The 14744-nt window shown below is 27.7% G+C and overlaps 1 protein-coding gene across 1 annotated transcript; it reads left to right on the top strand.

The window, feature by feature from the left end:
* Window positions 1–536: 536 nt before the first annotated feature.
* LOC123299817 lies at window positions 537–14163 on the top strand. Its single transcript, XM_044882186.1, has 3 exons — window positions 537–747; window positions 3757–4139; window positions 11467–14163. The coding sequence occupies exons 1-3, from the start codon at window positions 726–728 to the stop codon at window positions 11938–11940; spliced, it is 879 nt and encodes a 292-aa protein (XP_044738121.1). The 5' UTR covers window positions 537–725; the 3' UTR covers window positions 11941–14163.
* Window positions 14164–14744: the final 581 nt, after the last annotated feature.

The raw sequence follows: 14744 nt of genomic DNA, 5'->3' as shown, positions 1-14744 counted from the left end.
ATATATTCAACAAATAAAATTCAAGGTTATTAAACTTTGAATATGTTTACATTTTTATTTTATTATTAAATTTAATAATTATGAAATTTATCAAATATGGAGTAATATTGTGGTGTGCTATATAGGACTAGAGAGTTGAGAGCTCTCTTTTTGTATTTTATAATAATTTTATACACATTGTACATTCATCTATATGATGTATGTGTATTGTATTTATTTGTATATATTTATTATGATTATAAGTAAATAAATAAATTAAAATTTATAAAATATCATATACATTTATTTATTATACTTTGTTATGTGTATGTATTGTAAATATAATGATATACATTATCTAGAATATGTTATTTGTAGCATATATTAATAATAATACACTATCATATCATTCTTCTCTATCTAATATAATATTATACTTGTTTATTTTATATTATATCAGCAGTACATATAGAATGCTTTAACATTCTACATAACATAATATAATAACCAAACCTATAATAGACTACAATCTACAAAACAAACTTCAACATATAACATTCAATATTCAATTCAATATCTATAACGTAACTTTATTTTACTTTTAGTATATAATTTGACAGCGATTGTGTGATTAATTTTTTTGAAGAGCATTCTTTAAAAAAATACATATATTTTTTTTGTTTAATTTACTCTACATATATGCAAATTTTGTGATAAACATTTTAATAAAATATAATCAATCTATAATGACCCCCAACGCGAATAAAGGTATATATAAAATTTATTTATTTTTTTTTTTATAATATAAAAGCACTTTAAAATAATATTAATTAGAAACAATTTTCCATCAACTTTCAATTATATTTTAAAACGTATGAATAATAGTGAAATCACGTCAACACTTATTATTTTTTGGTACCTAGTTTTATTATGTTACACATATTCAAAAAATGATATTTTAATAGACATAATGTGCACCAGTGGTCCTCAACCTTGATGCAATCAATTATTATGCTAAAAAATATGTTTTTTAATTATTAGTTTTTATTAAAATGATGATTTGGTCTTATCAAGGTTATTTTATTTTTTTTTTTAAATGTATATATTGAAATCATTTACATCATTTTAATGAGAAACCACTGATTATTTATTTAAAAGGGAGCGCCAAGATTGATAAATATACCGTATTTACGAAGAAATATAATCAATTTTTTGTTTTTTAAGTGAATTTTAACTTTTTTTAAATAATAAATTTATAAAATATCGAAATATTCCTGGATAGATTTCTAAAATATAACCTCTTTTTTTAACTACAATTTTTTTCTTGTTTTATGAAACATGAAAACCAACAATTTTTATCAGTTTCTTAAATTTTGACTAAAATTTTCAAATATTTGTACAAGAGATGACTTATAGGATTAATAAATCGCTTTTTTAAATTAATTTACATTAATTATTGACGTTTGGGGTTGAAAACTGTCGTATTTATTTTTGAGTTTACTATTCATGTTTATGTAAATTGTGACTTCATTTTTTATAGATGAATTACAATGGAGTTTTTTTCAGTGTCACAACGCGATTTATGTACGAAATAGAGAGATTCTGTTATTGCTGAAAATGAGGATTCTGTTTTGCAATTATTCCGCTAACTTTTCAAAACTAGACTTCAAAGTTTAACAATTTAGTTTTCTTGGACCACAAACTTTGATTACGAATTATTATAACTATTAGATGTACTGAAGCTTCAAAAGGAAAATATACAATGACTAACGCATCGTGAATTTGTGTAGCCTCAGCCCTAGGCTAATACTAAATAGGGGACTGCCTAATTACTCAACTAATTGCCCTTTTGTCAAAAAATTCTTTGCTATAGTGATGTAGGTATAGGCAAAAACGCTGCTATAGGAAAACAAATAAGGCGATATGACATAGTGTTTGTACATAAAATAGCAACTGTACGACTTTATTGCAAAATTAATTGACAGGTTATGTGCTGTTGTTGCTATAGTAATTATAAAGCAACATTTCTGCATTTTTGTGCTGCACATTGCTCATCACATTGTAACTTCTATGTTAAATCGCAATTTATAGAAAGAACAGATAAATGATTTAGTCAATAGTTCGACATTTTTGAATTGGGAAACAGCACCGATTTTAATGGAACTTTTTTTAACGTGTTTAGAGGACTCAAGGAACATTCAACCAACTTGACATAGGCGTAAAGAGGCATAGTAGAGTAAAAATACGAGTCCGATGTCAGATTATACGGACTCTTCACCTCTTCCGAAAATCGTGCCATTTTTTGCCAAGAATTTCACTTTTTTATTAGTTATTCCTTTATAAAAGTTATTAATTATAAAAACATAAACATTTTTTGTTTGAAATATTTTTTCGTAAACATCACTTTGCTTGTGAGGTCGTCTAGAAAAAACTTTTGAAATTTTCGAAAGTATTTTCTAGATTTTTTTTTTCGTTTTTCTAGAATGTTTCATGAGACCTCTAGTTGAAGGTACCTGCAAATTTTCAACTTCCTTTCTGTTATAGTCTTAAGACACCAAAGTTTTGTCCTAATTTGCTCCTTCACGGATAAAAAAAGATGTGTACCATAAAATGTGTCAAACAAAAATGTTTTTATCAATTTGAAGCTAGAAAGTAGAAAAAAAACGTGCGCAGATAAATCAGCTAGGACTTTTATGCAAACTTTTTTTTTAAAATTTGATGCATATAGTTTTTTGTAATTTGTAAAAAACTGATTTAAATCCCCAAAAAGGGATTACCCCTCTACCATTCCCACCTGAGAGATCGAATTTTTGGTACAACCTAACTTTTTACAACCTAATAAACAACTGGAAAATTTCAAAGTTGCAACACTTTTTTCTTTAAGTATTACCATTATTATACCATGTATAATTGTAATATACAAAGTATACTAAGTTTAGTCCCAAGTTTGTAACGCTTAAAAATATTGATGCTTGCAACAAAATTTTGGTATAGGTGTTCATAAAATCATCTAATTAGTCCATTTTCGGTTGTCCGTCCGACCGTCTGTCAACTCGATAACTCAAAAACGAAAAAAGAAAGCTGAAATTTTTACAGCGTACTCAGAACGTAAAAAGTGTCGAGTTCGTAAATGAGCAACATAGGTCAATTGGATCGTGACCTATGGGTACGTAGGACCCATCTTGTAAACAGTTAGAGATAAAACAAAAGTTTCAATGTAAAAAAGTGTCCCTTATTTAAAAATAAACAACTTTTGTTTGAATCATTTTTTCGTAAACATCACTGTTTACCTGTGAAGGAGCAAATTAGGCGCAAATTGTACAGTATGTATTATATGGGAATATCAGTTATGTATGTGTGACATGTATGTATGTGTAATGTGCCAGAGTCATCAACACTGTCTATACATAGTATTTCAACAATTAAGTCAGTCAATTGTTTGTTTTTACTTGTTTTTTTATTTAATTTTGTTGTTCTATTTAAAGACAAGTTATTAAAAAAATAACTTTCAACAATTTTTCACATAAACTAACGAAATTTATCCAAATAATTGACGTTACTCTTAAAATTTAAAATGGTGATGGCCCTCTTTGGAATTCGAGAGCGAAACTTAGGCGAAGATGTATCATAACGCTCTTATTAAACTAAGATTAAATTCAAACTGATGAACTATAAATTTACATTCCATTTTTCGTTTTAAAAGCTAAGCGTCGATGCTAATTTCCAACAGAACTTTTTTTTTTTTTACGTTTTGACGATAACTTATTCTATTTACAGGGAATGGAAAACGAAGCAGTAAATGGTCAGTGGAAGCAACAAAGCTATTAGTCTCATTTTATGAAATGCAACCATGTCTATACGATCGTTTGAATCCCGATTATCGTAATAAAAAAGTACGATTGAAAGCGTTAAATACGATCACGAATCAAATGCAAAAATGTGATAAAAAAATGAATTATACAATGCAAGATATATTAGCAAAAATAAATGGTATAAGAACACAATTCTCCGTGATATGCAACAGCAAGCGTAGAATATCAAGCACAACTGGCCAAGATATTACGCCCACATGGTGGTTGTTTGATCATTTAAAGTTCTTAATGCCACATTTTCGTGGTGTTAATAAAAATGATTCTATGGTTCATATCACACAAGATATTGTAATTGAAATATTTGATTTTCTTTTTTCATTAGTTGGCTAAATCTACCGGATTTTGACCATCTACCGGAACGATCAGCACGACCTTCTGCACGCAGTTTTGGGACAATGTAACCCTACATTGTTTTCTTTGGTGACGTTTCCTTGAATATTTCTGCTTCTATTGATCGGATAGAGGCGAATAAAAAAATAATTGTTTATAATGAATTTCTGCATCTATTTCCTTGCTTGATACAAGGACTTACAACGTAGCAAAATAAGCTTAAAATCTCAAGCAAATAACAGTAATTTCATATTTTCATTTTTAATGATAACTTTTCGAAAAAATGAAGAATTTTAGTTGAAATTCTTGAAAAAAATTTAACTAACGAGCATAAAAAAGTGTGGTAAACTTTAGATCGATACATAACCTCAATTTTGAGAAAAACTAATTTTTCTGGAAAATTTCAACAGCTCGTACAGCTCAGGTAAATCATTGGATTTTAACTTTTTTTAAAGTGCAGGCTAGTGACAACGATTTTTTTTGAAAACAACGAAATATTACAAAACAAAAATGCAAAAAATTCAAATTTGCGTCAATATTACATCAAATATGTAATTTGTATTGCATAAAAAATTACAAAATATGGATTGTTATGAAATTTGATTATTATATAATTTTTCAGCTTTTTGCAATTTTAAGAATGTTTTTTGCATACATTTATATATTTTTATTTTTTTATATGAATTTTGATGTCTTTACGAAGAAAATGACCGTTACAGAAATTGCCTATCGTTAAAAAAAAGGTTTTTGAGCGACTTTAAAAAGTCTTTTTTACCAATTTCTCAGAAACTACTTAACCTAGAAAAAACAAAAAATGCCAGGCTAATGGGAATTTAAATAGATTAAATTGTAAAAAATTACATAACGTTTGCATTTTTTTTTTTGCGCAATAAAAAAAAAAAAACCAAAAAAATGATCTTTTGCATTTTACTCGAAAATTTGAGGTTATGTTAAAAATGGTAAGAATAAAAGTTCTATATTTGTTTACTGTCTAGAACTATTACATTTAACTTTTTTAGTAGGACAAGTATTTACGCTGCAAATCGAAAAAAACCTCTTCACCGGCAAACATTCAGCTGCTAGAGTTTTTATCCAACATTTATAACCTCTTTATCGACCCTTTCCTGCTGAGAAAATATGAGGTTATTGCGGTTTTCTTGAGATTTTGAGCTTACATTGCTATGTTAAGGATTCGATAGCACGGTCGATGCAGAAATACATAACAAACAATTCTTTTATTTTATTCGCCTCAATCCGATCAATAGAAGCAAAAATTATCAAGAAAATGTCACCAAAAAAACAATGTAGTTATAAATTGTCTCAAAACCGCGTTCATAAGGTCGTGCGCATCGTTCTGGAACCAAAAAACCCCTTTTCTGTATTTTTTACAAAGAAAGAAACCTATTTAAAAAAATTAGCCCTCTCTCAATTGATATCAAAATCCGGTATATTTACCCAACTATATTACTAAAATCATTTTAGCTTTTTACATGCTTCTTTACTATTAGATTCTTTTTATTAAAATGGGATTTTCATTTTTTTTTTTTTGTTTTTGTACACTCATAACGTCTACATAAAAGCGCGGAATATATAATTGGGGAGTCAATACTAACCAAAGACATTTTTTTTAACAATTTCTCGATAGACATTCAATTTAAAGAGGCTGTAGGGGTGCGAAAATCCTTAAAAACCGCGCAAAACATAACATTTGCAAGCTGGGAAGTACACTAATTCAAATCAAATAAAAAATGTCAACGCTGTAGCTCAATTTGAAGAGGGGATCAAAGCCTTGAAAACCGCATGATAAAAGATATTTTGACATAAAAAGGGGCTGGGAAGTTGGAACGACGAAAGATACTTCCTTGATACAAAATCAATATCCATACAAGTTTTCAATTCTCTATCTCAATTTAGAGGGCTGTAGAGATGCGCAAAGCCTTAAATACATCGAAAAAATCTATTTTTGTTGTATGAATCCTTTACGAATAACTAAAATCTATTCCCGCTTCTGAGACATTGCTCCGTCTAGTTAACAATTCTATACACCGAATTTTAGCTCATTTGTACTTAAAAGACTGTTGGAAGTGTCCAAAATTTCCGAGAAACATTATCAGACATCCTTAAAAATAATTTAGTCTGGTTCACATGTACGATTTTTTCTAACTTTTTTGTATATTCTCCGAAAATTACGAAATAGGTGTCATTCGATTCGTAATTTTATGTAGAAAGATTAATGAAAAATCCGAAATGGCGCTGAAAAAAATTGCAAAAGTTATAAACAATTAAGTGAAATAGAAAATAGGGGCTCAGTTTTTTTTAATAACTCAAAAATATTTTCAAAATCTGAAAAAAGATCCAAAAAGATGAAGAAATTTCCTAAAATAAAGTTCCTACTGCTGGAATTGTATCTCTAATATTTATAACTTTTACAGAGCCCTGAAAATAGCTCAAAATACGGCAAGTCTGGCTCTCGCGCGCATTCTGTCTCTGAGACCTACTAACAAAAAAAATTATTTAAACATAAAATATGAATATTAAGAAATAAAAAAATTAATGTAGTTTTGAGATACATGAATAAACAATAATCCGTGGTTTAAAAATTTTTAACCCAATTTTTCCATTAGTTATGTAATTGTTAACTAACAATTGTTTCTATACAGAATGTTAACATTAAATCTCCGATAATTATTAAGCTAAAACCCCAAAATTTTTTCCCTCCATGAAGGTATTCTTAATAGGCTTACAAATAAATTGTCGTTTTTTAAATTTTTAAATTTTGATTTTTCAATTTGTTTTCAAAAAAGTAATGAAAAAAAATTATTTTTTTTAATTTTTGAATTGTTTTAATTTTGTATGGTTAAAAGCTACATAAAAATAAGTTTTTCAATTTTTTTTACCATTGTTGTTTTTAAAAATTGTTATAAACAAATACATTGTTTATGAGTAAATCGAAATTTTTTTTTTTGCAATATGTTATAACACAAATTATAATTAAAAAAAAAAAAACGGTTTCTTAAAAAAATTTATTTGTTGCTTAAAATGCTTAAAAATTCGTTTGTTAATTAACAATCTTTTTTAGCCACTAATTATTAATATTAAGGAACCGTTTAAATTCTAAAAATTATAAATTCTATTTTTTTTCCGGATTAAATTAAATAAATAATTTTTTACTATTTTTTTTAAATTTTTAATATAAATATTCTATCAAACTTGCCTTTTTATTACATTACTACAATAACTACTATTAACTATTATAACAAGCGCATTTTTAAGCAACAAATAATTTTTTTTAAGAAACTTTTTTTTTTTTTTTTTTTTTTTTTTTTTTTTTCGAATTATAATTTGTGTTAATGAACATATATATTGCAAAAAAAAAAAAAAAAAAAAAATTCGATTTACTCATAAACAATGTATTTGTTTATTACAATTTTTAAAAACAACACTGGTAAAAAAATTGAAAAAATTATTTTTATGTAGCTTTTAACCATACAAAATTAAAACAATTCAAAAATTAAAAAAAATAATTTGTTTTCATTACTTGTTTTCATTTGTCAATTTTTAAATGTTAATAACAAATTGAAAAATCAAAATTTAAAAATTTAAAAAACGGCAATTTATTTGTAAGCCTATTAAGAATACCTTCATGGGGGGAAAAAAATTCTGGGGTTTTAGTTTAATAATTATCGGAGATTCAATGTTAACATTCTGTATAGAAACAATTGTTAGTTAAGGATGTATGAGCATGGTAGTGGGGGCACAAATTTAAAAATAGATATTTTCAATTTTGATGATAAATTTATATTATTACTTGACGATATAAGACGAAAAGTAAGAATAAAATTTTTCGATATCTGGCTTAATTTTCAAAATATTGAAAATTGAAAATTTTGTTTAATTTTTTAGCTTTCGATATTTCGAAAACCAAGACACATATCGAAAAATTTTATTCTTATTTTTCGTCTACATTCGTGAAGTTATAACAAAATTCATCATCAAAGTTGAAAATAAGATAAAAATAATTTCAACCCTTAATCTACCCTGCTCTTACATCCCTTATATGGACGGAGACACTTAGTTTTTTTCTTTTCTAATTCTTGCTAATATGTTTACTTTCTATTAAAAAGTTTTTTTTTAATTTGTTTTCATTCATGAAAAATTTCAAATGAAAATGTTTCCAAATGAAAATTATCAAAAACTTCCAAATTATGTCGTTTTTTGAGATTCCTCCATAAGAGCCAATGTATTTTATATCGATTTTTAATGACTTTTTTCTTAAAAATTTGCACGGATACCTAAGTTGAAATTTTAACCACATATTCTTTGAGTAAAAGACTACCTACAAACAAATTTTGAGCCTTTAAATCAAACATTGTTGTCATGCTCATACATCCTTAACAATTACATAACTAATGGAAAAATTGGGTTAAAAATTTTTAAACCACGGATTATTGTTTATTCATGTATCTCAAAACTGCATTAATTTTTTTATTTCTTAATATTCATATTTTATATGTTTAAATAATTTTTTTTGTTAGTAGGTCTCAGAGACAGAACGCGCGCGAGAGCCACCGAACACCACATTCTCTTCATTTAACATTTAAAAAATTTTATAATTTGGACAATTCTCGGCATTTTTTAATCCATGACATTTTTTAACCAACTTCACCGTTTTCGAGATAAAAACATTTGGAAAAAAAAGTTTACCTCACCGTTCTCAATATACAAGCGTTTAAAAAAAAAACGCTTCTTTAAGCCTCAGTTTCAGTTTCTCATAAAAAAAATTTATATTTATACCATGTATATATTAAATATATAATGGTATACTAAGTTTAGTCTCAAGTTTGTAATGCTTAAAAATATTGATGCTACCAACAAGATTTTGGTATAGGTGTTCATAAAATCAATTAATTAGTCCATTTTAGTTTGTCTGTCTGTCCGTCTGACAACACGATAACTCAAAAACGCAAAAAAATATCAAGCTAAAATTTTTATAGCGTGTTCAGGACGTTAAAAGTGTGTCCGAGTCCGTAAATGAGCAACATAAATCAATTGGGTCTCGAGTCGGTATTATTATCTTTCCCATGTATTATATGAGTATATCAGTCATGTGTGTGTGGCATGTATGTATGTGTGGCTATCTTTCTTTACTAATATGACATATAAAAACAAAAGATTGAGTAATCAACACTGTCTATTCATGGTATTTCAACAATTAACTCAGTCAATTGTTTGTTTTCACTTGTTTTTATTATTTTTTCAAAGACTTATATATCGACAATGGTGATGTTAGATAAAAAAGTGGCAAAAAGTGTTTTGAATTTCCCAAGATATAATATCAAATGACCAGAACCACAAAATAAACTTTATTTAAAGTCAATAACGAGTTTCCGGCGAAAACCAGCATTTTTTATTCAATTGCTTATATCTCGAAAACAATAAGGCTAGATAAAAAATTTCAAGGTCAATAATAGTTTCTTTAATTCTTAAATTAAAAAAATGTGGTTTGCGCGGCAGTAGGGTACTTCTGTCCCACCGTATGAGCGTAAATCGAAAAATCGCATGAATATGATTTTGTTGAGTACACTCAGACCATACATTAGTCACCCGCTCCCATAAAAATCAACTGACGAGGAGTCAAATTCTCCTCTTAGACTATTTTTTCGGTTTTATTTCCTCGATTAATTTTCAGTAATGTCAGTTGATATGACAGCGAACGAAACAAATATTGTAATACCGTTAGTTCGGAAAAAGTGTTGAAATTTCGAAATCCAGCGCCTGTCAATGAATCTTTATAAAAACTTTTCAATTTTATTGTTTAAAGCTTACTTAAAGAAGTTAAAAACAAAAATTTGTGCGATCTTGCCCAGGGAGTGGGAGTCATATCTTCTCGAGAGTGGAAATATTTCGAAAAGTCAATACTTTCCGAGTTATTGGATTGAAATTCGGAGTATTAACGACAAATGACTGATAAATTTGAATTTTTTGAAGAAAGTATATCATACACTTTTAAATTACTATAAAATACCTTGAAAATGCAAAAATTCATTTGCATGAAAATTGAGTTCTAATGAAAACGAAGTTTATCGTACCTTTTTTTATATTTTATTCAGTACAAAAACTGATAAATATTACCTCGGGAACTAAAATTAATGCTTGCCGCTTTCCAATTTACTTTATTTAGGTACTGGTAACATGCTCAAAAAGTTCTAGCATGGATATTTCTTCTTCGGATATTTATTTTTTTAAATATTGAAATCTAAGTGCATAAAAATTTTTCGAAAATATAAAATAATATCTTTATCGTTAAATAACTCGAAAAAAATAAAGTTACAAACAAAAGTTTAGAAAGTAAAATATTTTGCTGATTAAAAGCTAAATTTAATCTCTCAAAAGTTTTTTCTGTAACTTTATTATTTCTCGCGTTATTTAACGATAAAGACATATTTTTAATATTATTCAAAAAAATTTTTTGCCTTAAATTGCAATATTTCGAAAAAATATATATATCCGAAACTGATAAAACTTTTTGATCACGTTGCTAGTATCTAAATAAAGTTATTTGGAAAGTGGTAAGCGTTAATTTTAGTTCCCGTGGTAAACTCATCTTTTCTCCTGAATAAAACATAAAAAGAAAGGTACGAAAAACTTTGTTTTCATTATAACTCCGTCAATTTTCATACAGACTTGAAACTTTTTTCATTTTCAAGATTTATTATAGTAATTTAAATTTAAAAAGCATACGATAAATTAATAAAAATTTGAAGTTTTTTGAAGAAAGTACAAAAAACTTCAAATTTTTCAATTATTTCACGTTAAATACTCCGAATTTCAATCGCCAATAACTCGGAAAGTATTGACTTTTCGAAATATGCCTAAATGACTTTTTTGCTTAGAATTCATTTTTCTATCGAGTTCCGTTGTCATTTTCAACATAAACTTTTCCATTCTCGAGAAGGGGTGACTCCCACCCCCTGGAAAGATCGCACAAATTTTTGTTTTTAACTTCTTTAAGTAAACTTTAAACAATGCAGTCGAACAGTTTTTATAAAGTGTCATAGACTGTTCCTGGATTCCGAGATACAAATCTTACAGTTCTCTACTATACATCAGATCAAAGATTTGATCTGGTGTAGCACACATCTTTTCAGGGTTAGTCAGTCAAGGCTTAAAATTTTTAGAAATAACAACTTTTATTGATTTTATTTTAACTTGAAAAGTTACAATGACTGACATTTTTCCGTACGTAAAATCAAATATGAATTATTGAATTAATAAAATTTTTTAGTTCAACAACGGATCAGAACACTTACAACCGAATCCGGCGTACATAGAAGATGGAACATTCATAAATGATAATGAACACCAGATTGAACCCGAACAGCATGTAGAAACCAAAATGGAAGTGGTTGAATTAGACGATGAAGAAGAGGACCCTAATAATCGATCAACGAATACTGATGACAAATCTGTGAAAGGAGGTGATGAATGGGTACCTCCACAACCGTCTAGTGTGGAACAATGTCACACAACAGTTTTATCAAATATCACACCAATTATATCGATACATGAGTCAAAAAAGGAAGAGAATCAACCATATCCAGATCAAAAAAATGATTTAGATTATTTAAATATAAGTATTAATCATTTAAAAGTTGAATTAGCATCAATTAATAATTCAAATACCCGAAGGCAATTGTTACGAAAGATGTTTCAATTAGTTTACGATGCCCAAGACCAAGAATGTTCGACCACATGTTAGATTTTTATCTATGTTGTTTATATCGGCTGCAATTCTGAAAATGGTCTCATTTTATTTAAATTTATAGTATACAAGATTGCCTTGAACTGTTTCTATCAATAAAATTTAAAAATATAATCCTGCACAGTTTTGGATCCGCTGTAACATGAACGGAATTATTGATAATAAGTATAACAGTTATACTTGAAACTTTTACATATGTTTTTACTCGTAAATATTAACTTAGTTATTTCAGTTTGATTAATAGTCTAGTCGGCAAGTTGACGGCAACATCCGATACTTAGTCTAGTCAACAAGTTTAAATTGATGAAAAATAGAGATAATGCTTAACATTCTTGTCGAATTTTTTCAAAATGTACATTCGATGACACCCTGTATATTCGATGTCAAAAGTGAATAGCCGAATGTTAATATTTAGGAAAGCAGAGATTTTAATAAAGAAAAGGTATTCTTATTAACCATATTATTCATATGTAACCAACTTGAGTAGATACCTTGATATATAAGAAAGGCTCCACGAAGCCAAACAATTTTACGCCAATTATTTAAACATTTTTTTAGTTTACAATGAAAACGAATATTAGTTTTGTTAATAAACAGTTGTATAACTTGTTGAAAAATTAACTTAAATATAAATTTCCAACGGTAATAAATTCTTTCAGGAATACAGAAAACACAATATTTTTAAATTAAAATTTAATATCTTAAAAAAATTACTGTTCGATACTCGTTTGTGACGATATTACAACAATCTAAAAATGACGTTAAAAGATCAATTTTACTGTGTTAAATTAAAATTATAAATAATGAAAATAGACTTCCAGTATTGGGAATTTTCCTCTTCTTTAAGAATCATTTAAAATTTCAAAAATGTTAATAGCTCATTTTTATTTGTTTATAACTTTTGTAATTTTGTATGTGCTAAAAAACACTTCCGGCACATTTTTCTAGACATTATTCCGAATCCAAGGGCCTATCACACATATTTTTAAGAGCGTTATCTCTATTTTTCACCATTTTAAACTTGCCGACTAGACTAGAATATTTTTGGGAAAATTTTCAGCAGATTATTTAAAAAAAAAAAGGGCAATTTTGTATAGAAAAACGGCTTCGGTAAAATTGAAAACACAATTTAAAAACATGAGACTTTAAATACGATATATACGAAGTATAAAAGAAGCTCAAATGTATCCAATATTGAGTAATTTTATTTAAAATACCTACCGTACAAAATTGGAAACCAATCAGAGAAACTGATCGCCTTTTTCTGAATTTCAGTCTATTTTTTGACATAGGGCATGAGACTAGGTTTGATGGTGTCTTGGAAGACTTCCGTAATTCTGAAGCATAACAAACACACATGCGTATATAATATTACCAATGATTAGAAGAACAATATCTGTATATGTTCTTTTCAACAAGATGATATTCTTCATTTAAAAGAAACCGTCGAACATAGTCAGTCATAGTGTTAAGGTTTATAAATTTTAGTCATGTATTCTTTACACAATTTTTATTTACTTACAGTCCAAACCAAGCTCAGCTCTCCTTACTGTAACAAAATGAGTAAAAACTCTCCCTTCAGCCATCACGATTGTTATCGGAACTCTGAAAACAAACAACTATAATCTTGAATTTTTATAAATTCTTTGAAAATGTGCATAACATTTTATTTCGATTTACACAAGCTATCATGCGCGTCGTGAGGGGAGTGCAAGGATATACATTTGCACCTCCCTGCCTTGAAGGCAAATACACAGATAAACATTAAAAATTTATTGTCCTCCTCTACTCTTTTCCAACTCAATCCCATACGAAAAAATCTACACCATTAATTAAACGTACAGTAAATACGGTCAATTCGTCAATAAAATCACATCTCCGCTGCTTCCAGAAGTAATTCTGTTCTTTTTGCCACAGTCCACGACTCGCATACATACAATAATACAGGCCACATATAACACTTTAGCACCCAAGTCTTAACCCTGGTCTTTTAGAAATTGTTTTAGAAAATTCTTTTATAAATGGCTTTTCTTTTAGAAACGCCAGTAAAACGACCTGAATTAATTAAAAGCTACCTTTAAGAGGGTCACACGCCTCTTGATCTTATGTGCACATCTACCATTTTCAACTATAAGAGCTCCAAGGTATACATATTGGTTCACTTTTTCCACTATGATGTTATAAATTCTTCATTCGCATTTGGTTTTTTTTTGCTTATCACCATGCATTTTGTCTTACTTGTTTCTATCTAGAAATACTTTTAAAATCTTTCGAAAACTCAAAAACAATATTTCCCAAAAATATATGTTTTAAAATCGTATTTTCTAAAGTAATTATTAAATAAAAACTTCAAAAATCGGTATGCTTTGCACTTTGGTTACGAATATCCTTTAAAGGCTTACAGTAATCTAATAAACAAAAGAGGTAGATCAAAAGATGTACAAACAAAAGATGTAGATCAGTTAATTTTCTTCAAAAATATGTAATGGCTTATTTTAAGGTTAGGTTTAAGAGTTTTATTAATTAGCGAGTTATAAAATTCAGAAGAAAAACCTTTGTGTTGTTTTAGATTAGTGGAAAAAGTGCCAGGCACCTTTTTTGTAGAACCTTCAACTTTCTACAAAAATATGTGTTGAGATTGGCTGTACGTTCAATAAATGGGAAGATATGAATTTTTTCATAATGGGTTAAGGTAAAAATGAAAACTTTGATCAACACTGTCTATACATGGTTTTTCAACAATTAACTCAGTCAATTGTTTGTTTTTACTTGTTAATTACCTCTTCTTTTTAAAATTTCTT

The sequence above is a fragment of the Chrysoperla carnea genome, chromosome 5 (assembly GCF_905475395.1).
Source record: "Chrysoperla carnea chromosome 5, inChrCarn1.1, whole genome shotgun sequence".
Classification (NCBI taxonomy): Eukaryota; Metazoa; Arthropoda; class Insecta; order Neuroptera; family Chrysopidae; genus Chrysoperla; species Chrysoperla carnea.
The sequence above is the reverse complement of the archived record's forward strand: the minus strand, read 5'-3'. Positions and strand labels throughout refer to the sequence as shown.